Source organism: Nicotiana attenuata, chromosome 8, assembly GCF_001879085.1.
Source record: "Nicotiana attenuata strain UT chromosome 8, NIATTr2, whole genome shotgun sequence".
NCBI classification, from domain to species: domain Eukaryota; kingdom Viridiplantae; phylum Streptophyta; class Magnoliopsida; order Solanales; family Solanaceae; genus Nicotiana; species Nicotiana attenuata.
In genome coordinates this window covers 24287650-24312911 of record NC_031996.1, presented here as the reverse complement: position 1 = coordinate 24312911, position 25262 = coordinate 24287650, and the positions used below count along the sequence as shown (strand labels likewise).

The following is a 25262-nucleotide window of genomic DNA, read 5'->3' as shown; positions in this document are numbered from 1 at the left end:
GTTGATCAACACTAGCCCCTAAGACCTCTACAATTTTAGGAACTTTACCCTGTTCTCCAACCTTTCTTTTGCTGTGAGAATCTCAGTCGATAGAGATGAAGGATTATCGATTTTTGGGGTTTCTGAGTTCTCATCATTTGGAGTGAGAGAGAGGTCTGAGATAGTCGCGTTAGAATAGGAGTGTGTATGGAAATCTGGTTTGGAGGTGTTTTTAGTGGTTGACACTGGAATGGTGACAGAGCGTTCATCAGGGATGGAAGGCTCAAGGGTTTTCTCTGGGTTGATTTATACTAGAGAAGGGATTATCGAGTGATTGTCAGCCATTGCAGAGACACAATTGAGAAGTTTTTGGAGAAGGTTTGATGAGAGGAGTATGATCGGTGAAGAAGAAGAGAGGGTTTTAATGAGAGAAAATAATTATGAGGGAGAGAGAGAAATCGGTTCTGAAAGGGCGGTAGTGTGTGGGAAGTTGCAACGATTCAGAGTGAGATGGAAAGGATTTGAAATGAAAATAAGTGACAGCAGAGTCTGAAAAGGTGGATGACATGGCACTTGATTTTTGCACCTTTTTAAGATACGTATGAAAGAATGCACATGACTACTAACCTTTGGTACAAGAACCAGGTTCTTGACCTGTCTTTGAAAATTTCATTCCTCTTTTACCGCCCATGCATTACATCTACAACTTCTATAATCATCATGCGTGTTTAGCTGCAACGGTATTGAAGTGAGTTAGACTTGGCCAGAAAACACTTTAGCTAATATTACCTGAAGGTGACTTTCATAGCCAACTGATGGAAATCAGGTTCTCAATTAGGCTTCAATAGCCCCCAGCTTCATCCTATTGCTTTCAAAATGTTCACTACTCAATGCTTTGGTGAAGATATCTGCAATTTGGTCTTCTGTACTGCAGAACTTCATACAGATAAGCCCCTTCTCCACATTGTCTCTCAGGAAATGATGTCTCACATCAATGTGCTTGGTTCTTTTCTGTTGAACAGGATTCTTGGCCATGTTGAGTGCACTGGTGTTATCACATAGAAGAGGCACACAGTCAGTGTACACACCAAAATCTTCCAATTGTTGTTTGATCCGTAGGAGCTGAGCACAGCAAGAAGCTGCAGCTACATATTCTGCTTCAGCTGTTGAAAGAGCCACTGAGTTTTGCTTCCTTGTCCCCCATGAGATGAGACATGATCCTAGAAAGTGAGCCATTCCAGAAGTACTTTTCCTATCCACAAGATAACCAACATAGTTAGCATCAGCATACCCAATAAGATTAAAATTGTCACCTGAGGGGTAGTACGGGACCAGGTTCTGTGTGCCCTTAAGATATCTTAAGATTCTTTTGGCAGCCTTCAGATGAGACTCCTTGGGATTTGATTGAAACCTTGCACATAGCCCCACACTAAAGACAATATCAGGTCCGCTGGTAGTGAGGTAGAGAAGAGACCCAATAATGCCTCTATACATGGTTTGATTTACAGGAGATCCGGACTCATCCATGTCTAGTCGAGTAGCAGTGGCAATGGGCGTGTCTATCACTTTTGATGCTTCCATATCAAACCTCTTCAGAAGCTCCTTGATGTATTTCTGCTGGCAGATGAATGTACCCAATGTGGAGTGCTTCACTTGAAGACCTAAAAAGAAATTCAACTCACCCATCATACTCATTTCAAACTCACTTCCCATGAGTTTTGCAAATTCCTCACACAGTGAATCAGCTGTTGCCCCAAAATGATATCATCAACATATACCTGAACGATGAGCAGGTTCCTCCCCCGTTTCTTCAGGAACAGGGTGTTGTCAATTTTTCCTCTCGTAAAACCATTTTCTAAGAGAAATTTTGACAGCCTTTCATACCAAGCTCGAGGATACTGCTTCAACCCATACAATGCCTTGTCCAGTTTAAACACATATTCAGGGTGTTCATGGCATTCAAACCCTGGAGGTTGTTTCACATAGACTTCTTCCTTAAGAAATCCATTCAGAAATGCACTTTTGACATCCATTTGGAACAAAGTGAATTCCATATGTGATGTAAAGGCGATTAAGATTCTAATAGCTTCCATGCGAGCAACCGGAGCAAATGTCTCATCATAATCGATCCCTTCCTCCTGATTGTAACCTTGAACCACTAGCCTAGCCTTTTTTCTTGTAGTATTTCCATGTTCATCAAGCTTGTTCCTGAATACCAACCTGGTTCCTATGATAGTTCGATCTGAGGGTCTAGGTACCAGGTGCCATACATTGTTCCTTTTGAACTGATGCAACTCAACTTGCATAGCTGTAATCCAGTCTGCATCCTTTAAGGCTTCCTTGATATTTTTGGGTTCTATTTGGGAAAGAAAGGCTGAGAAGGCGAGTGAATTTCTGGCTTTTGATCTGGTTTGCACTCCGGAATCTAGAGGGGTAATTATGTTGCCAAGAGGATGAGAGCTTTTGTGATTCAAGTTGGGCATTTGAGGCTCATTTGTAGAGGAGTTGGTTATATCTAACTAGTTCCCTTGTATTCTTCTCTCTGCTGCCTGTGGAGTACTTTGCACTGCATCAACCACTCTTTATTCAGCTTCAGCGGTTGTAATTGTGTTACCGGTTCCGAAGCTGCATTGTCTCCACTTGGCTCCTTCACTTGACTCATCATGTCTGCCTTTCCGTTTGTCATGTCAATGATTTCACCTGGAACCAGCAGAGACTCCCCATCTTGATCATCCTTGCTGATTTTCTCACAGGAGGGATACAACTCGTCAAAGATTACGTGAACACTTTCCTCAACACACCGAGTCCTCTTGTTGTAAATCTTGTAAGCTTTGCTTTGAGAAGAGTACCCCCAAAAAGATTCCTTCATCACTCTACGCATCAAATTTTCCAAGCTGATCCTTTCCATTGTTGAGGACATAACATTTGCACCCAAATATTCTTAGGTGAGTCAGCTTGGGCTTCCTTCCATTCAGCAACTCATAGGGGGTTTTGTTCAAGAGAGATCTGATCGTGCACATATTCACCAAGTAGCAGGCAGTGTTCACAGCTTCAGCCCAAAAGTTTTGTGCAATCCCACTGTCGATCAGCATTGTTCTTGCCATTTCCTCAAGAGTTCTATTCTTCCTTTCCACAACTCTATTTTGCTGGGGAGTTCTTGGGGCTGAGAAGTTGTGAGTAGTACCATTCTTGTTACAGAATTCATCAAACTTGGCATTGTCAAACTCTGTTCCATGATCTGATCTAATGCATGCTACTCTAGATTCCATCTTCACCTGGATTTTCTTCACAAAGGCTACGAATACTTCAAGGGTTTCATCTTTTGTTCTAAGAAACAGAGTCCAGGTAAATCTGGAGTATTCATCCACTATCACAAAGATGTATCTTTTTCCTCCCTTGCTTTGCACTCTCATAGGGCCACACAGATCCATATGAAGGAGATCAAGTGGTTTTGAGGTGCTAACATCTTTCTTTGACTTGAATGAGGACTTCACATGCTTCCCTCTAGCACAGACATCACAGACTTCGTGTTTTTTGAACTTTGACATGGGCAGACCACGAACCAGGTCCTTCTGAATCAATTTATTCAGAAGAGAGAAGCTTGCGTGTCCCAGTCTTCTGTGCCACAGTTCAGCATCATTATCAATAGCTTTCAAGCAACTCAGATCACCACTTTGTAGAGACTCGAAATCAGCAACATAGATGTTGTTGTATCGTTTGGCCAGAAGTACCACTTCACCAGTTACTAGATTTGTAACTCTGCATATCTTGGACAAGAACTCCAGCTTGTTTCCTTTATCACAAATCTGAGAAACACTCAGGAGATTGTACTTAAGACCATTGACATAGTACACATTCTCAATTGAGTTAGTGAGTGATTTCCTGACTTTTCCAACTCTGAGAATGTACCCCTTTTTCCCATTGCCAAAGGATACACTCCCTCCTTGCAGGGCTTTTAGTGAAAGAAAGTCCATGGTGTTCCCAGTCATGTGCTTTTAACATCCACTATCCATAAACCATTGTTGACTGCTTCCTTTCACTGTTCCCTGCACAAGAAAATCAAGAGTTAGTTTTAGGAACCCAAACAAGTTTGGGTCCCTTGTAGTAAGTAAGAGGATGAATAAGAGCTCTCTTGGTCCATGTAGGTAACATGCATTTTTTATGGGTAGAACCTGGTGCCCTTTTAGTAGTTACCCTTTCAGCAAACACTTGAAGAGACTGGACCCTGGCTTGGCAATTTTTCTTGAAATGCCCATTGTTCCCATAGTGGGTACACAACCAATTATCAGGTACGGCAACATACTTGCTTTGGGGGTTGTAAGGGGTTATCTCCCATTGAAACCCTATTCCCTGCCTGTTTCCACCATTATTAACATACATGGCAGTAATAGCTTCCAAGGACCAGGACCACTTAAGGGACTTTTCAAGATCATGTTTTACTCTTTCCAATTAATTTTGGAGATGTTTGTTTTTCTCAAGTTCAACACTCAAGCTAGTTCTCGCAGCTTTCAACTCGTTTTCAAGCTTAATGTGTGCCTCACTAGCTACCTCTTTTCCTTTTTCAGAATTTCCAGGCCTACACTTAGTTCCTAGTTTCTCTATAGTTTCCCTCAAGTCTGCAATTACTATTAAGAGATCATCTCTCTCATCCTCAATTGCAGTCACTCTCTTCACTAAAGCATCCTTATCTTTACTTAAATTCTCAATGGTTTTAAGTCAACGGCTACAACTACCAAATCATCTCTTTCATTCTCTACACTAGCAATTCTTTCAGTTAAAACCATTTTTTCATTCTCCAAATTACTTATGGTTTCCTTCAGATCAACTACACATACTACCAAATCATCTCTGATTTGTTCAGCTTCTCCTAGTTCTAAGGTCAGGGCATCTTTATCTTCTACCAGACTATGATAGGTATCAATTAGTACATTTTCTAATGACATGAGTTTCTTAGGGGAGTAGGATTTCAGATTTCTCTGAACATCCCTGAAATTTACCTCATCGTTGTCATCATCTTCATCATCGTCTGAATATGCCATCAAAGCGAATATTGAATCATATTCATTTCTTTCACTTTCAACTGCCATCATGGAACTGTCACCTGCATCAGTTTCTCCTTCAGACTCGCTTGAGGAATCTCCCCATGCTGCAAGAGCTTGCTTCATAACGTTGTCAGCGGCATTCTTCCTTTTGAAGCGTTTGTCAGGAATCGGGTTCCTTTTGGCTGCTTTATCAGGGTTGTACTTGAAGTGTTCTTGCTTCAGGAGAGGATAATCTTTGATGAAATGCCCTGGCTTTCCACACTTATGACAGAGATCATAATTCTTTGGTCTGCTAGTGGTGCCCCTTTTTGGTATTCCTCCATTTCTTCTGACCATCTTCTGAAACCTTTTGGTTAAGTAATCCATGCCACTGTCCTCCTCACTTGAGTCATTGCCTTCAGCTTTGAGTACCAGGTTCTTTTCCTTCTTTGGTTCTCTTCTTTCACTGTCCTTCTTCTTCTTCATTTGTAAGTTTTGAGATTTCCAACTAGCTCATCTATAGTTAGGGCCTGCAGATCCTTCGCCTCAGTAATGGCATTCACTTTACTCTCCTACGAACTAGGTAGAACACTGAGAATTTTTCTCACAAACTTGTTCCTATGAATAATTTCACCAAGTGAGTGTAGCTCATTTATGATGGATGTGAATCTTGTGTGCATGTCTTGAATAGATTCATCGTCTTTCATCCTGAAGAGCTCATACTCAGTGGTGAGCATATCAATCTTAGATTGCTTTACTTGAGTGGTTCCCTCATGTGCTTTTTGCAAAGCTTCCCATATTTCCTTAGCGGATTGACAAGCTAAGATCCTGTTATATTCATCAGGTCCTATACCATACACCAAAATTTTCTTGGCACGAAAAATTTTCTCCACAGCTATCCTATCTGCATCGTTGTATTCCTTTCTGGTCTTTGGCATTATCTCCAGAGGATCTCCGACCTTCTTCGTTGGGACATAAGGACCATCACATATAACATCCCACAACTCAGAATCTTCTGTCATGATAAAATCATGCATTCTTGTCTTCCACCACCCATAGTATTGCCCATTGAACCTGGGTGGTCTATACGTAGACTGACCTTCTTCAAAATTTGGTGGAGCACCCATAAGGATCCTTCCTAGGTTTTAGCCTGATAGGAAGAACCCGCTCTGATACCAATTGATAGTTTATATGAGTCCACCAAACTATAGAGTACCAGGTCCTCTATGAGTTTTCACTGAGAATGCTAATGAAACAATAAGTAAATAAGACAGGGAGTTTTACGTGGAAAAATCCCTGCTCAAGGGGATAAGAAACCACGACCTACACTGGTAGGATTTAACCTTCACTATGAGCAACTTTTAGATTACAACCTATGCAATCTAAGAATTATACTCTTAATCCCTCACTAATTTGTAATACACCTATTACAAGCCACTTTGCAATACACCTATTACAAAGACTTCAACTCATGACTAACTCTAGTCACGACACAAACACTAAGGGTTTACGGTTTTACAAAGGGGTTCCTAAGCAACGCTTCTAGCTAAGCAAATTAGGAGTTACAATGAAGAACAATTACAAAGTTATAACTCAACTAAGAACAATAAGATACTAGATTTCCGTAGTAATGTTAAACTTTGTTCTTGATGCACTTGAGAATTGAATGCTCGAATATCAGATGGCTTGAATGCTTGAAGTGAATTCTCAAGTGTTCAAGTGATGTTTTGTTGTAATGCTCTTGTTAATACAACTTGGATGACATCACTTGAATGATGCAATCACGTGGTTGGTCAAGGGACAAGTGACTGCAGAACTGTGCTGCACTGTTTTTGTGGCAGTCACTTTCCAGCTGTACACACAGTTGACTTTCGTACTGCTGTCAGGGAAACATAAGGGATCAGGTCCCTGTGTTCAGTCTCTATCTTCTGAAGTTGCAGCAGTTCATATTAGCTGGAGTCCGTTGCTTAGCAATGTGTACCAAGTGTGTCAGGTTCCCTATCTGGTTCTTTGACAGTAAGTTTGTTAGATCATCAAAACATAAAGCTAAGACATTGGAAACCCATCAGCTTTGAATGAAGGACATCATGGATGCATAGAAGGAAAGAGGGGATTGGAGCAGGGTGATCCCATTTCACTCTTTATTTTTGTAATATGTATGGAGTACTTCTCCAGAATAATGGACCAGGTTGCTAAGCATGTTGGGTTTGAGTATCATACAAGGTGTAAAGGGATTAAGCTGAATCATCTATGCTTTGTAGATGATGTTCTATTATTTTTCAAAGGAGAGTTTCAAGCTATACTGTGGATGAAGGGGGTTGAAAAGCTTCTCAAAAGCCTCTGGATTATTCACAAGTATTTTAAAGTGTAATATTTTCAGTGCGAACATGGAACCATAGTGCTTAAATGATCTATGTGAACTCACATGATACAAAAAGGGTACATTGCCTTTTAAGTACCTTGGTGTTCCTATTTAGGCTAAGAAACTGTCATCAATTGATGGTGAAATGCTGGTGGAGAAGATAAAGACCAGAATTTGCAGTTGGAGCTCTAGGTATCTATCATATGCAGGAGGGTACAATTAGTGAATATTGTTTTAATGCACCTACATACTTACTTGTCCTCAATCTTTATCCTACCAAGAAAAGTTCTAAATTAAGAACATAACAGTAGCTTGCGGCAATTTTATGTGGGATGAAAACTGGTGACAAATAAAGGTCCACTGGTTGCTTGGGAGCTAGTATGTAGACCAAAGAAGGAGGGGGATTGAGTATAATTGTTTGTGTTGTGTGGAATAAGGCAGCAATTGCAAAAAATGTATGGAATGCTGCAGCAAAAACTTACAATCTATGAGTGAATTTTATATACTTGAGGAGATCATGGTGGCAATATACTCCTTCTCAAGATTGTTGTTGGTATTGAAAGAGGATTTATTCAATTAAGAATAAGGTGGCAGCTGGGTTTGTACAAGATGGATGGCTTACTAGGAATGAGAAGTACTCGATAAAGAGTGAATATGAATGGATGAAAGGAACGTTTGGAACTCAAAGCCTGAAGAAGCTGGGTATTAAAAAAATATAATGTACCTAAGCATAGTTTCATATGCTGGTTAGCTGTGCAAAGGAGACTGTTGATAAAGAATAGACTATTGCGAATAGGGGTGAGCCAGGATAGCCTGTGTGATCTGTAGCCTGGACAATGGAAACAATAGATCATCTCTACTTTGAGTCTCCCTTCTTTCAAGCTTTCTTAAGGGATATTTTGCATGGTTAAACATGAGATTACATTGTATTGAGTTTGAGGGGATGTGATGCAGGTTACAAGAGTTACAAAAGACAAAAATTATTGAGCATTTGTGCTTGGAATACTAGCAAGGAACGATGCTTTGTTGAACCAAAGGGTACCTCGACCAGGAAGTATATGTGCTGAAATGTATGTATATATATATATTTTTTGTATAAGAGAGAATGATTTATTTAGCTGCAATACTATCTTAGGGAGGAATAAATACTTAGAAGAGTTGTATCCTGCTTCTTTTGCTTTGTTGTTGGTGATCAATAAAAGAAATCTTATCAGTAAAAAAAAAAAAAAGAATTTAAACCTAAAACCTCTGATTAAGGGTGAAGATCACGTACATGCTATCGCATCCCTCGGTGGCAAGGCAAGAAGACTGTCAATCAAATAATTAACCACCCAATTACACCTGCCAAGTCTTACCTAAATATCATCAAAAGCCATGTAAAACAACATAAGGAAATATGATCGTTCAAATAGTATAACTTGATCGTTCAAACTCCTCTACTTGTATTCTAACATTCTGGCTTTAAAAAATCTAAAACAAAAAATAGCAAATATATTGTGGCCGAAGAATGACTCATAATGCCACAATATATATCAGCTTGTCACTTTATTTCTTTCTCTTCTAATTTCTTCACTTTCTCTTCTTTCTTGTCTTTCTCGTCTTTTTCATCTTTCTCTTCTTCGTCATCACCTCGCCATAAATCAGACAATGTAGGAAGCTTATACTCGCCGCTATAAGAGAGTGGAATGGTAAAGTTACCAATGACAGGAAGGTCAATAATGAGACCCAATTCAAGTGTATAATCAATGTCCCAATCTGCTGCTATGTCCATCACTAAGCTCACTATTGCACTGTGTGGAACCTTTGCTGGCACGTCTACTAAGGTTGTGCTTTTCGCCTTCAATGAACCTGGGTCTGGAATTGTACCTGTAGCTACTATCCTGTATTATTCAAAGGAAAAAAAATATCTATCAATAGATAACTTTAGCAAATTTTATTTGGATTATTTCATAATAAAATGTGGAATCAGCCATTAATGTTTGTGTCAGGCTAGGCTACCTACATTACACCCTCTTAGGATGCGGCCCTTCCCCATGAATGCAAGATAGTTCGTGCTCCAAATTTATTTAATAATAAAATCCACGAATTGATCTTGGAGATGAAGTCAAAAAGGAAATCTAAAGGCAAAATCCATATTGTTACTAATATATACTAACAGTGTAAAGAAATTTTATACAGACATGTCACTTAAAAATGTTTAAGTTCTGATGATGTAAAATATTTTAATTAATCTGATCAAATAATTTATTTTTAAAATAAATCAACAATATTTGGAACCACAAATAAAAAATGATATTCATGCACTTGTTCAGCAGATCAAAAGAAATGTACATCCGGACAACCAAAGCATACATAAAAATAATATTGACAGATTTCTAACCTGCCCGCGCTTTTAACGACGTAAGCAATCTCCATAATAGGAATGGGAACTTTATATGGATTGGTAACAGAGACCTTAGCATGATATGAAATGCTATCAAAACTGATCTTCTTAACATCCACATCCTCAATAGTTGCTTCTGGTTTTTCCATATTCGCCACTTTTTCTGCCACCTTCTCTGATACGTAATTCTTCGCCTTGTCTACCAAATCCATTCTTCTTCTTTTTTGTGATTTAGAGTTTTGATTCAATCTCTCGTTGAGCCTCACCCAGAAGACAGATTAACTTAAGAAACTTCTTGTTGAGTCCGCACTTATTCCATGGCCGGCTATCCATTTCTTGTGGGTGTGTAATATGTTTAGATTTCCGTAATATAAGTAGATGTTGTTATTAACGTAAGGAAATTTTGGGCCTTTTAGTTCCTTAAATATTTGGTTAAGCATATTTAACTTTCAATTAATTGCATTGTGCACTTTTGATCCATCTACAAATTCGACGATTTATTAACTATAAATTAGTACTATTTAATTATTCAATTTGTAATAGGGGAAATTACTCTCCTTGTCACTTGGCCCAACAGTCCATCAAAAAATGGCTCACGTTTAAAGCTCTTACCTGATATGGCCCAGGTTGTACATGATCTGAAAGTTATTTTTCACCAGTTAGCTCACCCTATTTTTTTCTTTTCTTCGTTCTTCTTCTTCCTGTTTCACGACTTTGCACCTCAATTACATATATTCTTCAATTCTCCTTCCAAATTCAAAGTTTACAATCACTATTAAGATGAGAAGAAAAAATACCACTTAAGTGAATTATTATTTTTGGAGTCACCATTAAAGGTCATTTGAAGCTTCAATTTCAGAAACTGGATTTTTCAATTTTTTTAGTTGTTTGGATTGGGTGTTGGCCCAATTGATTGAGATCGTCAAGGGGAGTTCAAAACTCAAATTTGAAGTGATTTGGAGCAGATTTAAGCTAGATTTGAGTTGAATTTCAGAAGATGCCCAAAGAAGAAGAAGAACCCGTGAAGCTCCATTAATAGGATTCATTTGTATAATAGTGTATAAGTAATATATAATGGTGTATAAACACCTCTTATACATTATTTTATACAAGGTTGATACATTATTTACATGTATTTGGTGGATTTCTCACATTTCTTCTTCTTCTTCTTCTTCTTCTTCTTCTTCTTCTTCTTCTTCTTCTTCTTCTTCTTCTTCTTCTTCTTCTTTTTCTTCTTCTTCTTCTTCTTCAACTACTACACCTATATACATGGTGTATCACTAACATTTTTACTGTGCTTATACATCTTTATATATTTTTATACAACTATATATATAATATACCTCTTTGTATAAAAGTGTATAATATTATATAAAAATGTATAAGCATCTCTGATGTACTTTTTGTACGATTTTCATTTGCAATTCTTGATTAAAACTATTCCAAATCTCCATTAAATGACTCCAAACTTCGCATACAGTCTACTTAGACTAATTATAATAAGTTCAAGCAATACCCACTCCAAATTTCTCATAAAATCATATTCAAAATCTAACAAGATTAGCATTAAGGAAGATGAGATTTTAGATTTCTCGCGTCTGTTTTTTATTTTCGTAGTTGTGATATGTGTGTAGAAATTTGAGGAGAAAAGAGAATGGAAATGTTTCACGCTTGAAGATAAAGAGCATAAAAAAACTGGAAAAAGTTCAGATCTAAGCTTATTGATATTTGGCTACACATTTGCAAACTTGTAAGTGGTATAAAATAATGCAAGGTCAACTTATGGAGTGCATTATTATGTAATTTTGTCTTTGTAATATTACTTCATATTTGAGGGTAATACATTTTTTAAAAAATAATCTAGATATAATATATTTTATATGTAAAGAGACCAAAAACATATTTTAATCAATGGTACACGATTAAATATGCGTAATAGAAATATTTAAGGACTAAAACTAAAATTTAACAGAATAGAGTTATATTAGGGGTGGGTATCTGTGGATCGGCTCGATTTTGAATGTCATCGGTTCGGCATATCGATTATCAATTTATAAATATGCTAAATAGATAATCAAACCAATAAAATATCGATTATCATGTATCGGGTAATCAATTATTAATCGTTAACGATCAATTATCGGTTTACTCAATAAGACAAAGTAATGTCATAAGTGATCAAGGAGATAGCATGATGAATAATGAGTTCTTTGTTCAAGAGCTTCATGAGTTTACAAATGGATAGTAAATAATGCCTTACTGAACCAAAAGTTATTAGTTGTAGAAACAACACAAAAGCAGTTAGAAAACAAATGTAGAGCTACGCAAAAATTATCCAAAGTCCAGTTGTTAGCAGCAGCAGTTTGCCTAGCACTAAGAAGGCACTTTTGAGAAAACAATATCCAAATACATCAACACTATTAAACAGAAACACACAAATATAGTAACAACATTCAAGCTTGAGATTTGCTCGATTCAATTATCGAAATATAACAGAAACAACGCACAATAATAGCACCTTGAAAATTAATAAGTCCAAACGGTCAAATTGTAATTTTAATAAAGCTTAATGGTTTATCGGTTAAACCTTTAATCCAATAGGGCAAAATTTAGTCCCGAATCAATAATTAAATAGTAAAATTATACTAAATTATTACCAAATCATTAACCAAATAACCCAATATTCAATAATCCAATTGTATTTTCTCGATTGGGGTTATCAGTTTTACTCGAAATATGCCTAACTCTAATAAGTACATTAGTTTGGTTTGAGGCTGTAAGGTTTACTTCAATCACAAACTGAAGTTACCTTTGCATTATTTTTCAAATGCTATATATATACATTTAAAAAAATTCTTTGGTAAAGCAATATCGAATGACATCATATAGAGCCCGTTTGGACATAAGAAATAGTTTTTTTTTTCAAAACAGTTTTTGGTTATGAAAGTTTTATAATTTTTGAAATTCAACTTGAAAATGCGTTTTCGAATTGGAAAAACTGCTGAGAACCAGTTTTTCATTGGGAAATTGGAATGTTGGTATTTTTAAGTTTTACAAATTTACCCTATATTTTTAAAATTTATAAAAAGATCCCAAGTTATTAAACCTAGATAACACCTACAACTACCCACTTTCCCCTTCCATAACAAAAGATACAGAACACAAGCAGCAAGAATATCTGCTTGAAGGTGCCACTGCAACTTATATTAGAGATCGTTCGTAGAGTTAAAACAATCATCATGTTTGATTGTTTGTTTTAAGTAGGATAATTAATCAAGTCGGGCAGTTTTGATATCTTTTTAATGAATCGTGGGGGTATATATTCATCATGTTTTAGTGTTTTGCAAAAAATACATTCGAATATGTTGCAAAAATTGTAGCCAAACACAACTACATCTTCAAACGCCTACTTAAAGTCATGTATCTCCATATAGTTCCGAATAGGGATGGCAATGAGGCGGTGCGGGTGCGGGGCGGGGCGGGTTTGAACGTTAGCGGGGCGGTGCGGGTTTGAGAGTTTGCGGTTGCGGGGCGGGGCAGAGCGGGTTCAAATTTTAAATTTAAAAAATAATGCGGGACGGGGCAGATCGCGGGTGGGGATTTAATTTGAAAATATTTTCATTGTATACATTTTAAATCTTGGTTTTATTGTTTATATCGAATTTGAATATACGCTGCATCAACCCCAGGGAGATCGGTGCTTTTCATACATTCGAAAGGTATAATTGCACTTAACAAGATCTCTTCCTTGAGTTTAACTTCCTTATTGTGTAAAAATTTGTACATAATCGATAGTTATGATAAACATTACAACTAATAACCTGTTAACTTCGTATCATAGGTTAAATTACACTATTTTTTTCACTATATATGCAGGTCTCAATGCAAATGCAATGTGTGTTTTGCTTTTTACAGAGCAGAGAGGGTGCAGTGATAGTACTACCATTCAGTGAAATCTCTTAATTCTTATACATAGTTGAGAGATTTATTTTAATTGTAGATAAATCTGTTAATTATTAAAACCCCTTCTGTAATGCAAATTGTTCTATAGGGAAAATCACTAGATTTAGTGGCAAAAGATGGGACTTTAAGAACAATTTGGATAAAATTAATTATTTTCTTAAAAAAAATCAGATTTAAGTCTAGCTTTCTAAAAAAGAAAGAACTTTTATATATATAAAAAAATTGCGGGACGGGGCGGGGCGGGTGAACACGGGTGGAGTGCGGGGCGGGTGAACCCGGGTTTAAATACTATGCAGGCTGGTGAATGCGGGTTTAAATCATATGCGGGGCGGATGAACGCGGGTTTAAATCCTATGCGGGGCGGGCGGGTTTAAATTGCGCGGGTTCAGACAGAACCCGCCCCGCACCCGCACCGCATGTCATTCCTAGTTCCGAATTTGGCTAATGTTACTTGACTTTAAATTATTTCAAATGTGCTTCATTATTTGGACTCAACTCTCAACTATAATGGAGGTTAAAAACTTAATAAGAACATTATTTCAGTAACATTAATTAGTTTTTTTAAAAGGAAGAGAACGGCAAAAAAGAGACGGAGATATGACATAGAACCAAAAGCACCGAGCTGAGGCGCAAGAGAACTAAACCAGTGTTATCTCACCAGTGTTGCCACTTAACCTTCTCTTAATCCACTGTTGCCACTTCTGGAATTTTCCGCAAAATAAATTTAAATAAAAACTATGGTCAACAAGGATTCAATAGTCGATCCCAACTTGATTGTGAGGGGATGTAAATATTATTCTTAACCAATTATAAGTAGCTCAAAATTGAACTAAAGCAATAAAACAGGACCATGTTTTTTTTTCCCTTTTACTTTTTACTGCAAAAAACCAGGAAATCTTCCAAAGGAAAAACCCAACTAAACGGGTGGTCTTCTTTTCTATGGGCTGGTGGCCCTAATTTTGGTAATAGAACGGGCTAGTCAATTTTCGGATCGATCATTCAAAAATAGTCACTATTTTGTTGCAATACGGAACTTTCCAACATAATATACTGGAGATCGGTGCACATGTGTATGAACTTCCAGCATATTATGCCGGAACCCCAACACGCAGAAAGTTCCAGTATAATATATTGGAGATTGGGGCACCGGTGCCCCAATCTCCATATATTATGCTGGACCGCTATATTATACTGGAGTATTTTTTCGGATTTTGAACGCGTTCAAATTTATTGTTACATGAAAAGTGACTAAATTTCGCTTACTTTTGAAACTGTAGCTACTTTTGAATGACCACTTATAAATCTGACTATTTTTGAATTTCTCCCTAATGCTTTATAAGAACAGCAATACTACTATAATACCCAATACAGAAGATGAACATGTTCTTTTAGTCCATTGGTGAGATAGTTTTTAACGCTTGTTATTATTGTTTTTCAACCTTTTGTCTTTGAGGCAAGGTTTTATTTGGAAACAGTTTCTCTAAGTAAAGTCTGCGTATATTTATCTTTCTTAATTTTCACTTATGGAATTTCACTAGGTTTGTTGTTAATATTGTTAGTGAGACAGCTTTTACTTTTGGCACAGTCGTTGTGCTCGAGTTATTCTTTCTGGAATCAAACAATCAGACTTGATCTATATATGCCACTCATTTGTTTCACCTTACTTTACATCATCATGTTCACCTTGTTTCAAGTAAATTAGCAAGCAAATCACAGAATAATAACACAAACAACCAAGCACACATATATAAAAAAAAAATATAAAAGGTACCAAAAGCTAAAAAAGAAATTAATCATTAGTAATGATTATGCGAAATCTTAATATAACAACTATCGAAACTATACTTGTATATTTGTATACCTAATTATAAAATACAAAAATATTGGCTCAAAACTCATTCTCTCAACTCAAAACTCACGACATCTCCGACATTTAAATTTTAGATTCGCGAAAGGCATATCTAGATTGTGGAATGCCATATATTATTCTAGAGAGGAATCTAATTCACTTGAAGAATGAAATTGGCATTCAAGTAAATTGTCAAAATTTCCACAACTATTCTATAAGAATTTAATATTTAGAAACACAATCACACACACAAGAACTAACAACTACTCTATAAAAGGTATGGGAAGTTAGTAAAGAAATTAATCATTGGTATTGATTATAACAAAAATTAACATAAACACTAATGAAATTGTATCCCTATATTTATATACCCTTATCATTCTAAATAAAAACCTCAAAAAAAGAACATTAAATCAAACACTTTTTCCTTTTCTATCTCTATGATGATTGGGGAGGGAATTACACGTTACACTTACAAAAATCAATAAAGAAGACATATTATGATTTCAAGATTTTCTCTTTTCCTTTCTATCTCCCTATCTCTAACGGACAAAAAGATACTACAAATAAAAAAAAAGTCAGTGAGAAGAAAAGCATAATTTCAGGAACTTTAGCCACGTATCTTTTCCCGGGGTCAACCACCGCCAGCCGCCGTAGTTGCGGCGTTATTTGTCATCCAAGGAAACTGCAAAGTCCCCGGAAAATTCTCCGTCAAGCTATCTCCGGCAGCGGGACTTTCCAATTCTTCCAAACCCTCAAAGAAATCATCATTTTCGTCTTCAAAAATATCTTCTTTCTCGTCCCTGCTGCTTTCTTGATTTTCCGGTGCCGGCGAGTTGGTCACCGGCGAAGATACCGGCGATGAGCTAGTGGTTTTGTTTGAATTCGTCTCTTTGTTATGGCGGCTGATTCCGGCTAAGGAATTTCTGTGTGTGGGCATAGGATGATTATGCTCAGCTGTATATGTGATTATGAACATATTCGGGTCGGATCTATTTCGCTCCACTTGTTTTCGGGCCAAACATCCTTTTGAGGTGCTACATTTGTAATATCCCCTGTTTAATTCAAAGAAATGTGCAGAAAATTCGAATAAAATTCACTCAAAGATGAACCACATGATCAATTGGCTTTATGAAATATTTTACAATATTTTTAAAATTTTTTGTCAAATCTAAAAACTTTTATTTTTATACGTAAAAGATCTGAAAATAAAATACAAAATTTTTTTGCAAGGTTATTTTCTTCTATTCAAATTATAGAATTATATTTGAACCATTCCTCCTCTTGCATATCTGTAAAGATATTTCATAAATCAGAATCTTTTTCTCTTTGTTTGAGAATTAAGAAAATGAATTAATTTTTTGTTCAAAAAGATCAAAAAAAAAAAAAGTTTTCCTTATATTGAGTTTCTTTTTTTTTTTCGGCTTTTATAATTTCAAAAAACATGAAAGTACTTTTTAGAAGCAACCTAGAATGTACAAAAAGGATCAATACCTTGGGTATGGGGAACCTTTAATGGGTTTTTGCCCATATTTTCTCCAAGACCACATATCAGAAGATAAAGCATCAGCAGCTACTTGGCATACTTTCTTCATTTGGTTCTTCCTGAAAAAATAAAAGAAAATCCATTAAACATATTGGAAAAAAAAGTAGAAAAAAAAAAAAGGTGTGCACAAACTGGCAAATAGTCTAATGTTCTAGGAAGAAACTTCAATCTTTCCATTAAAAAGAAAATGAAAAAAAATAACTCACATTTACCCATAAAAAAATACCATATGGTTAATTTTGACATGGAGCTAAACCTTATATTTGCCTTAAAAATTCGTTCATTATGTACAAATTACTAACTTATAACTCAATAACTTAAACGGAATAGAATTCTGAACCATAATCTTCAAATTCTGGCTCAGCCTCTACATAAAGCATATATACATGTAAAAAAATCACTAATATACAAATATCAAATATTGAAACAATAAGTCCAATTGAACAAATGATTCAGCAAAAATAACTATGGAGTTTAAATTCTGAATCTGCTCTTAATTTTACCTTCTTTTGCTTCTCGGGCTTTGAGCATGTAAAGTAGCACCGTTTACTGATGACAAGGGTCGTTTGATAGGCTGGATTAGTTTTGTATTTATCTGATTAAACTGTTGTTGTTGCTGCTGTCTTTGTGTAATTTGCTGTAATGGTAGATCTTGTAATAATCTCTGTGGTGAAATAAGAGGCGATTTTTGTAACGGAGATTCGTTAAAGAAAGGCTTGCAAAGCTCATGCAACTCTTCAAAAGCAGTATTTTGTGTTGTAAATCTTGGGTCAAAGTACAGATCTTGAAAGTTACTATCATCTACTCTTGGTTGGAAGTTACAAGAAGAAATGGTGGCGCTACCGCTGGAACTAGTGGTGGTAGCGGTGGTAGTGGTGGTGGTGGAGTTAGCGGCGGCGCAGCTTCTGACCACCGCATGTAGATCCCAATCTTCCTCCATATTGTTGTGTCTTTGCTTTATGCCTTGACTTTTCTAGAGAGAAGACAAAAGAAGGCGCTGACTTTTGGAGGTGGAGGGGAGATATAGGAAAGGGATTTGAGAAAGAGTTGTAAATGAATATTAGTGGAATACAATTATTATTTATAGGAAAAGTGTGTGTATGTGTGTGTCTCTCTTGGGTGGTTTCACAAAGGGAAGGTGGGGTGCCTAAGGTAATTGTATTTGTGTTTGTCACTCCTTTGACCTTTCATCCCTTTTATATGGACCTAATAATTATTTTTAACGTTAATGCTATTCATCTTTATTGTCATTAGTTTATATTTTTAATTAGAATTTATTTTCATCATTTCATTTTATAGAACGGCAGTATAGAGCTTAATATTTTTGACTTGATGCAAAGTTAAAATATTTATTTAACGTATATATTCATGGCGGTTTATTTATTTATATTAAAGTGTATATTCATGGTTTTTATTTATTTATATCTACTAATGGTGTGAAATTTTTACACATTATGTATTTTGATTTCCTATAGCTAGTGGTGAAATTGGGTGGAGAAAAGGGGATTCAATTGTATCCCATACAGATACAGAGTTTAAAATATGGTAAAATAAATTTTTTTATTATATGTAAACTGTTGAATTCAATTTACATAAGAGAAAACTCGTTCAATTTTTTTATTCTAGTGTGATATTCTAGTTAATTTGTTTGTTGTTGCCTGCCTGTATAAATTTCTGTCTCCGCTAATAGTTGTGCATATTATTTTTTTTTAAAAAACAATAAAAGTCATCAATTTTACTAATTAAAATAGTAATTTTTTAAAATAATCTGATCATGTAAAAATTATTGAGATTATTAAATGGAAATTAAACTCATTATAGTAATGCTCACTAGGTGAAGAAACAGAACATTTTTGGACGAGAATTCAAAATAGATAGTATTCCTTATACGGTGGCTTCGCGTTGACCAAAGCTGATTGTCAAAAGGCAATGGCGGTGGGGGTGGGGGGCGATTTGCGGTGCGTCCACGAGGCTAGCCCGTGTTTACACCCACTCTCTCTCATCGTGACTCGTGAGTTGAGTTAACTTTAGGGGGGCTCGATAATGGGATTTACCGACAAAAAGACAAATCCGAAAAAATAAGAATAAGAAAAAAAAAAGAAAAAAAGAAAAAGAAAACGAGGGGCCATTCATGTGGACAGTGCCAAAAGTTAATGCGAAGAATATATTGAACTCTCATTTCCAGCGCGTGCTACCACCTAAAATTCGATGTAACAATCCAGTTATAATATTTCATCCAATATGTTACGCGGCGCCTTCCTGAGATTCCTTGGAAGGGCGACGTAAGGCTAGGCAACTGATGTCAGTGCAGTTGCTGTCCGCCAACTGAGGTCCCTTCCGTACGCTAGACGAGATTGTCAGTGTCGTACGGGAAAACCAATGTCAAGAGCAATTGAGAGAACAGAAATGAGAATTCAGAATGAAAGAAAGCTTGATTGCATTAATGAAAGCTATTACAGAAAAGCAACGCGGTGTCGAGGGGGAGAGACACCAGTACAGAGAATTCCTTGCTTGCTAGAAAGTTTTGATTGCTTGATCCCTCCTAATAGTACTTAAAAAAAATAATCCAAAGTTACAAGACTAGACTTGACTAAGCTAGAGAAACATAATGGAAGTACATGAAATAAAACTACTCTATATTTACAATGAAAATGACTTAGTTTTCTATAAGGCAGCAGCAGGTCCGTTGTCAGCAGCAGTGTCTTTGGCATCACGGTCTGCTCGCGCGGCGCTGTTGGCTTCTGCCTGCGGCTTGGCGCTCGCGAGGGATATCGGTGGGGCGACAGAGGCACCTGCGCGCTTGTCACTTGGCGCGGCCAAGACCACGGGGCCGTCCGTGGCGCTAGGCATTGGGAGGTTTGCTAGCCAAGGGGTCATGGGGCATGGCTGGAAAGCCGCCCATGACAAATCGTATGATATAAACTTTTAATTTTAGTTCTAGTCATATTGGTTTGTGTTTACCTTAAAATTGGATAACAATTAAATTTATAATGTGATTTTAAGGACACGTGATTTCACCTAATACCAATTGATAAATGTAAAGATTAGTAACAGAAATTGACAGCGATATGAAGCAAATCAATGTTGAAACGTAATTCAACCCTCGAACTAGGATGCCCTCGAGCTGATCAGTACTAGATAGTTAAGAAATAAGCAAGCTGATAAACAAAAATATAAATTAAAGAGAAAGTGTTATATTGCTTTGATATCTTAGATTGTAAGGTCCCTACAAAATGATTAGAACCATCTTTATATAGTAGAGGAATCCTATCTATGGTACAATTCTAATTACGGAAGTAAATCCCATGATTAGCCTAAAAAACCCCCCTTGATTTGATCTGTTCTGGAATTTCCGCCATGATCTTCAATCGGTCACGAATATCTCGCTTTTCTGTTATTGCGCTTTTCTCGAAGTCTGCCCTATTTGGTCTCGATCGATATTGCCTCGATCTCGACAAGCACCTCGATTCTTGAACTCGGTACCTTGTCCTCGTGCTCTGGTCTGATTCACCACGAGGCCGGTCTTCGATGCAACTCCCTGGTCTCGATCAAATAGTAAAATAGGGTAGGCCCGATTTTAACCGTATACAGTTTGATTTTGTATGATGAATGAGTTTAAATTAGTTATACTCTTACACCAAAAAGTTATTATTACTTAAGTTTTCTCCATTTGGGTTTGTGTTTGTAGACGGGTAAAATCGGAAATGATGCTTACCCGATTTCCCAATAAAGAAGGCGGAAGAAGGGTACGTTTGGTACGGACACACGAGGTTGAAATCGAGGTTGAGCCTTTCGTGCTGAGGCCTATAAAATGTCAACGATGTGCTCATCGTTGGGCGTGATGAAGCAATACTCCCTGGATCTAAAACGAGCTTTAAGACCTCGGAAAATATAGCAAACGGTTATGCACGACTAACAGAGGGTCGTGATATCCGTACCCCACCGGATATTACGGTGTAGAACTCGCCCGATGTCGATTACGGTTCAGTAATTAACGAGAAAGGAGGATTTTTATCTTTTTTAGAATTGTATTAGGGATGAAACTCTTCTAATATATAATGGGGAAGTTTTTCTCTAATAACACACATTGTAACACGCAAACTAAGGAAATACAAATTCATTCTTCTGCTTTTTAACTATTACAAAGTTTTTACTTTCCTGTTTGTTCTCCATTCGAAATTGCTTTCAAACCAAGGGTTCGACCAAGGGCAGAAACCATTGTTCAACCCAAGTTCAAGTTGGGTCGTAACATTACAACTGGTCTGATTATTCATTTTGTCTTTCACTAGTTTATCTAATATCTTTGATTATTTGTGTTGAATCAATTCACATATTCTTAAAACCACGTACAAATTTAGTTGTTATCCATTTTAAGGGTAAACAGCTTGGCACGCACCGTGGGGCTGAGGATAATAGTGGTGATTTGATCCAAATCTCCATAACACACTCTATTTTATGCTTGTTCTTTAAAGTCTCAATTTCAGGTCAGTTTAAAAATGTCAAATTCTCATTCTGCGCACTTGAACATTGACGCTGAGTCTAGACATCATGGAAAAACTACAATCTGGTGCCTAGCAACGAGGTACCTCCTGATGATCCCAACGGGGTCCCAATTATCAATTCGGTCGATGCTAACTCACAGGTAGCCGTCGATGTGAACCTGCCAACTGATCCCGAAAACAGCGTACACGGGGGACCCGGACCAACAGATCGAGAAGCGCCCGAAGGCGAAGGCAATGAGGTAAGCCTACGGTTAATCTTCAAAATGTTGCAGGTTCAACAGGCGGCGATCGCGCAGCTACAGAATCAAAGCCCCGCCCCCAGCAGAGTTGAGCCCGAACAGTCCCGGGAAAATATCTGAAGAAATGAGCAGATCACCGAGAGACCGGGTGGAGCTGAACCCCGGGTCAATCCCGAAATAATGAGAATGCTCTAAGCATTAACGAAGCGGATGGAGTCAGGTGAAAAGAAAATTGAGGCCAATGACAAGAAGGTAGAAACATACGATTCCCGGGTCGATCAAATCCCGAGAGCACCCCCGATATTGAAAGGGCAGGATTCCAAAAAATTTATCCAAAGGCCTTTCCCTCCGAGCACATCACCAAAGCCGATCCCGAAGAGATTTCGTATGCACTATATTTCAAAATATAACGGAATCACGGATTCGAATGAGCATGTGACCTCCTACACATGCGCTATCACAGGGAACAACTTGGAAGATGATGAAATCGAGTCATTGTTACTGAAGAAATTCGGGGAGACTTTGTCAAAAGGAGTGATGATATGTTATCACAATGTATACCCAAATACCATTGACTCATTTGCTATGCTTGCATATGCCTTGTGAAGGCCCATGCCGGGGCCATCAAGGTTGAGACCAGAAAATCGGACCTTTTCAAAGTCAAACAAAGAGATAACGAGATGCTCAAGGAATTCGTATCAAGGTTCCAGACGGAATGGATGTACCTACCTCCGATTGCAGATGATTGGGCAGTTCAGGCATTCACTCTAGGACTTAACCCTCAAATCTCCTTGGCTTCACAACAACTAAAAAAATTTAGTAAATACCTAGCGATAACTTGGGCTGACGTCCATAACACGTACCATTCAAAGATCAGATTCCAAGATGACCAACTCGGAGTCCCTTCTAGGCTTGTTTATCCCACCAGAGCTGACGAAACATTTAAGAGAGCCATCGATCATGAGCCAAGGCTGATGCGGGAATGGTACCAACCATCCCTTGCCATCATATCTCGAGCCTGGCTTATCTTATCAGAAGTCGAGGTGCATCATGACCTCGGTTTTACCCGTATACAGATAGTCCCCTCGTTCTCGAAGGTTAAATGATGAGAAATGACATGAGATTGTGATTCCTACCTCGACACATTGCGTCAGAAACGACAAGAGACCCGAAACATCTCGTCTGTCATGTCATAATGGCATTTAATGCATGTCGGCCGCCAGTTGGCTGTCGCTAGACGTGAAATGCCTCCTAACTACTATAAATACCTCTTCCTTTGTTCATTTTTACTTTACATCGAACCTCCTACCCTCGTACCCTTAGAATTTCAACAATCTTGAGTGCTTTTTACCCCCGTTACTTAAGGTCCTTTGCAAAAAAAATTCACCCCTCGTCTTTCCAAGCCAACAAGCCTTATTCTTCAACTTCCTTTCTTTCTTCATCTTTTCTAGATCTCCCTCCATTTTTATTTTCTAAAGAAATGGTGAAGACCTCCAAAACCATTCCCCGAAAAGAAAATCCTTCTACTTCGCGGCCGACCACTAAGGCCGAGGCGATCGTTCGAGCGTCACAGTTGATGGACTGGTGACCGAACCTCCCTTGAAAATGTTCATCCCTGGGGGGTGCTCGGTAAATAATGATTTCAAAGTTGAAAAACCTTCATCCGTACCGGGTCAGTGCGAAGACTTCTCGAGATACACCTGTTCGATTACTGAAGAGATCCTCCCTACTGTTTGGACAGATTGTAACTGGGCCAATAAAACCGTAGTGGTCCCCGACCCTGAGGAGGCCATTACCACCCATGTTGAGGAATACCTGAGTGTTTACACTTATTCCTTCACATTGGGACCGGTGGACCCGATCATCATAGACTTTTGCAAGAGGTATGAGGTATCCCTCGGTCAGATCCATCCTTTAATGTGGAGGGTCGTGATCCTCCTCTGGTTCTTCGTGAGCAAAATCGACAGTTGTTGGTTCACTGTGGATCACCTAATTCGTCTGTACAGTCCTCGACTATTCCGACGGGGGCTGATAAAGCTTGTGCATCGGGCCAGCAAAGCCTCGTTCTCTAGTATCGATGAGGACTGGGATTGAGGCTGGCAAGGCCGTTTTATCAGAGTGAGGACTTCGAACCTGATTCCGGCGGAGTGCATGGCATTCCCCGAGAAGTGGAATACAAGATGTAAGTGGAACTTTCCTTCGAATGTCGATTTTATGTTTACTTCTTTTTTTCTTATTGGTGTTTGTGGTGGTGCAGCCGTTGCTCGGGTTCCAAATGATGTTACCCGAATCAAGGAGTGGGTCGAGGGTATTGTTTCTAAGATGCCCTACTCCGAGCGCTTGTGGCGCAAACTCTTAAAAGGCCGTTGGGAGGCCCGTTCTCATGGTAAGATCACTTTTCCGATCAGGTTGTGTTAGGCCTCTCCTTTTACTATCAAGTTCTTATTCTCTTTACTTTCTTTCTCAGGTTTGCCTATGGATGTCGAGCTTAGGCCTCTGGTTGGTGACGAGGACTTACCCGTTAAGTCTCCTGCTCCGGGACAAGCCGGAGAGAATAAGAGGAGGAGGGCTCCGAGCTCGAAGAAAAATAACAGGGGAGGAGGTTGGTCCGTAAGCCAAAAAAGACCTCCAACTCCTGGGTGCTTGACTCGCACATACTCCACCGGCTCAGGGACGAATCCGAGGAGGACAAAAAATTAGTAGCCCAAGAGGCCATAGGTTCCTGAGGAACGGGTGCCAACCGAGGGGAGAACAACAGAGGCCAATTCCCCCAAATTGAAGAGGCCGATGCAGCGGTGGGGGACGAGAACCCTCAAGACATCGGCTTTTCCCCACCCGGTGTCATTGACATAACGGGATCTCCTTTGTTCACGGACTCGATGTTTGGTGAAGCTCAAACGACAAAGGAGCAGCAAAATGAGGGGGTCCATGGAGTGGACGATCCCCTCCAAAGCTTTTTTGATGGCGTGGACTCCTCTGCCACGGAGGATATCACTGGATTGGGTGGCTTAGAAGTACCGAGAAAAAGTCTGCCCTCGGGGGCAGGTGGATCTAATTCGAGCCCAAGACTGTTCAACGATTCCTTGCCCCGAGTGTTGATCCTGATGGGAAGTGATCGATCATTATCACCATTCTGAAGGATGCCCGGGTTCTTTCCGCACCTGTTGGGGTAGCTAGTTACCTCCGGTGCTTGGTGACCGAAGATGACCAGGAAAAGATGAACGAGGTGGATTCCCCATGCCTGTTCAATGAAGCACAACAGGCGCTGAACCGAGTAAGGTGTCACCACCCCTTTTCACTTTTCAACTTTGGTTATTGGTGGCGCTGAACCGAGAGACATGTACAAACTTCTCAGTGAGCAGCGTGAAGAAGATACTAAGAGCCTTCGAGCCAAATTGGACGCGGCTTATAAAGAACA

The 25262-nt window shown here is 38.3% G+C and overlaps 2 protein-coding genes across 2 annotated transcripts; both read right to left on the bottom strand.

The window, feature by feature from the left end:
- LOC109231817 (desiccation protectant protein Lea14 homolog) lies at positions 8660 to 10048 on the bottom strand. The gene is made up of 2 exons (XM_019397450.1): positions 9743 to 10048; positions 8660 to 9242 (listed from the first exon to the last, which is right to left on the bottom strand). Exons 1-2 carry the CDS (start codon positions 9955 to 9957, stop codon positions 8903 to 8905), a joined length of 555 nt encoding a protein of 184 aa, XP_019252995.1. The 5' UTR covers positions 9958 to 10048; the 3' UTR covers positions 8660 to 8902.
- LOC109231068 (WRKY transcription factor 22-like) lies at positions 15849 to 18176 on the bottom strand. Its single transcript, XM_019396611.1, has 3 exons — positions 17607 to 18176; positions 17052 to 17162; positions 15849 to 16612 (listed from the first exon to the last, which is right to left on the bottom strand). The coding sequence occupies exons 1-3, from the start codon at positions 18041 to 18043 to the stop codon at positions 16192 to 16194; spliced, it is 969 nt and encodes a 322-aa protein (XP_019252156.1). The 5' UTR covers positions 18044 to 18176; the 3' UTR covers positions 15849 to 16191.

Excerpts from the sequence above, each read along its gene's own strand:
- LOC109231817 (XM_019397450.1), bottom strand. The coding sequence starts at position 9,957 with ATGGATTTGGTAGACAAGGCGAAGAATTACGTATCAGAGAAGGTGGCA. Across the intron at positions 9,243-9,742 it reads GTCGTTAAAAGCGCGGGCAG|GATAGTAGCTACAGGTACAA; the intron begins GTTAGAAATCTG and ends TGAATAATACAG.
- LOC109231068 (XM_019396611.1), bottom strand. The coding sequence starts at position 18,043 with ATGGAGGAAGATTGGGATCTACATGCGGTGGTCAGAAGCTGCGCCGCC. Across the intron at positions 17,163-17,606 it reads AGCCCGAGAAGCAAAAGAAG|GAAGAACCAAATGAAGAAAG; the intron begins GTAAAATTAAGA and ends TTATTTTTTCAG. Across the intron at positions 16,613-17,051 it reads AAAGGTTCCCCATACCCAAG|GGGATATTACAAATGTAGCA; the intron begins GTATTGATCCTT and ends TGAATTAAACAG.